Source organism: Chrysemys picta, unplaced genomic scaffold, assembly GCF_011386835.1.
Source record: "Chrysemys picta bellii isolate R12L10 unplaced genomic scaffold, ASM1138683v2 scaf6940, whole genome shotgun sequence".
In the NCBI taxonomy this organism is placed as follows: Eukaryota; Metazoa; Chordata; order Testudines; family Emydidae; genus Chrysemys; species Chrysemys picta.
In genome coordinates, this window is record NW_027059640.1 from 374 (window position 1) to 1,996 (window position 1,623).

The 1,623-nt window shown below is 67.4% G+C and overlaps 1 protein-coding gene across 1 annotated transcript; it reads left to right on the forward strand.

Annotated features, from left to right (window-relative positions):
- The first annotated feature begins 337 nt into the window (after positions 1-337).
- Positions 338-1,539, forward strand: LOC101934511 (sodium/potassium-transporting ATPase subunit alpha-3-like). The gene is made up of 2 exons (XM_005315336.4): positions 338-481; positions 1,390-1,539. Exons 1-2 carry the CDS (start codon positions 338-340, stop codon positions 1,522-1,524), a joined length of 279 nt encoding a protein of 92 aa, XP_005315393.1. The 3' UTR covers positions 1,525-1,539.
- Positions 1,540-1,623: the final 84 nt, after the last annotated feature.

The window sequence follows — 1,623 nt, forward strand, 5'->3', positions numbered from 1 at the left end:
TCCCCCCCGCAGCTAACCCCCCTCCCTGCCCCCTGCTCTCCCCAGCTAACCCCCCCTCCCTGCCCCCCAGCGAACGCCCCCCCGCCCCCCTGCCCCCCCGGCTCACCTTCCCTGCCCCCCTGTCCCCCCCGCAGCTAACCCCCCCTCCCTGCCCCCCAGCGAACGCCCCCCGCCCCCCTGCCCCCCCCGGCTCACCTTCCCTGCCCCCCTGTCCCCCCCGCAGCTAACCCCCCTCCCTGCCCCCTGCTCTCCCCAGCTAACCCCCCCTTCCTGCCCCCCAGCGAACCCCCCCCCGCCCCCCTGCCCCCCCCAGCTAACCCCATCTCTGCCCCCAGGGATGATCCAGGCGTTGGGCGGGTTTTTCGCCTACTTTGTGATCCTGGCCGAGAACGGGTTCCTGCCCTCGGGGCTGGTCGGGATCCGGCTGAACTGGGACGACCGGACTGTGAACGACTTGGAGGACAGCTACGGGCAGCAGTGGGTGAGCGCGGGGCGGGGCGGGCCTGGGGTCACCACCCCTTGGAGCTCCCCACGAGGGGCCCTGGGACAGACCCGGGGTGCAGCCTGGACTGTGGGACACTGTCCCCTTCTACGCTCCGGCTCAGGGTCCCTCTCACCCGGCTCTGCCCCCGGCTTCACTCCCAGCCAGCAGCGTGCGAAGGTTACACGCAGCCTCGCACGAGCGGAACCCAGGGAGGCACCAGCAAATCCCCCAGCCCTGGCCTTGCACCCCACAAATGTCCCGTCTCACACGGCTCGAGACCCTCCCGAACGGGGCAAGCGCATTCGTTCCTTCGCCCCTTCGGCCGCGCCCCAGCCCTGCCGACAGACGCGCTGCCCCGGGTGGAGCTTACGGGCGTGCTGGGCACAGAGCTCCGAGTTGGTTACATACGAAATAAAAGGTAAAACCAGAGTCTAAATTCTGAGCTTTATCCGACTAGGCAAGATTTGAACCAAGCCCAGGCAGTTCACAGCTCTTCATACGCCGCTGGATCCCGGCCCAGAACTTTACTCCCAAACGTGGGCGCAGGTGGGGCAGGAGGGGGGCGGGCGCATGGGCCACGGCCCCTTTTCCCCTCTCAGTTCGTGAGCCGGGGAAATAGGCTTCTCTGCTGGCCTGGCTTCCATGGGGCCCCCGCTCCCAGCCCCCAGGCGGCTTCACCCAGATTGGCCAGGGTGTGCGAGTGTCTAGCTGTCCTCGGCCCCTGCCAGGGCGGGTTGTGTTTCACACACACCCTCCAGCGGGGGGTGTCGGACACACACAGCCCTGACATTGTTGCAAGAGTGAGCTAATCGGCACCTGACTGCAATGGCTGGGGGCAGCCTTGGCTGGGGGGCAGTTTCGGGGGGGGGCTGGTGCTGACACTCTCCCCCTTTTTCCCCTCCCAGACGTACGAGCAGCGCAAGGTGGTGGAGTTCACCTGCCACACGTCCTTCTTCGTCAGCATCGTGGTGGTGCAATGGGCTGATCTGATCATCTGCAAAACCAGGAGAAACTCAGTGTTCCAGCAGGGCATGAAGTGAGACAGGCGCTGGGCTGGCAGGGGCTGCGGGTCGGGAGTGAGGGGCACCGGCAGGGCTGGGGGGCAGGACTGGGCTAACAGGGGCTGCGGGTCAGGAGTG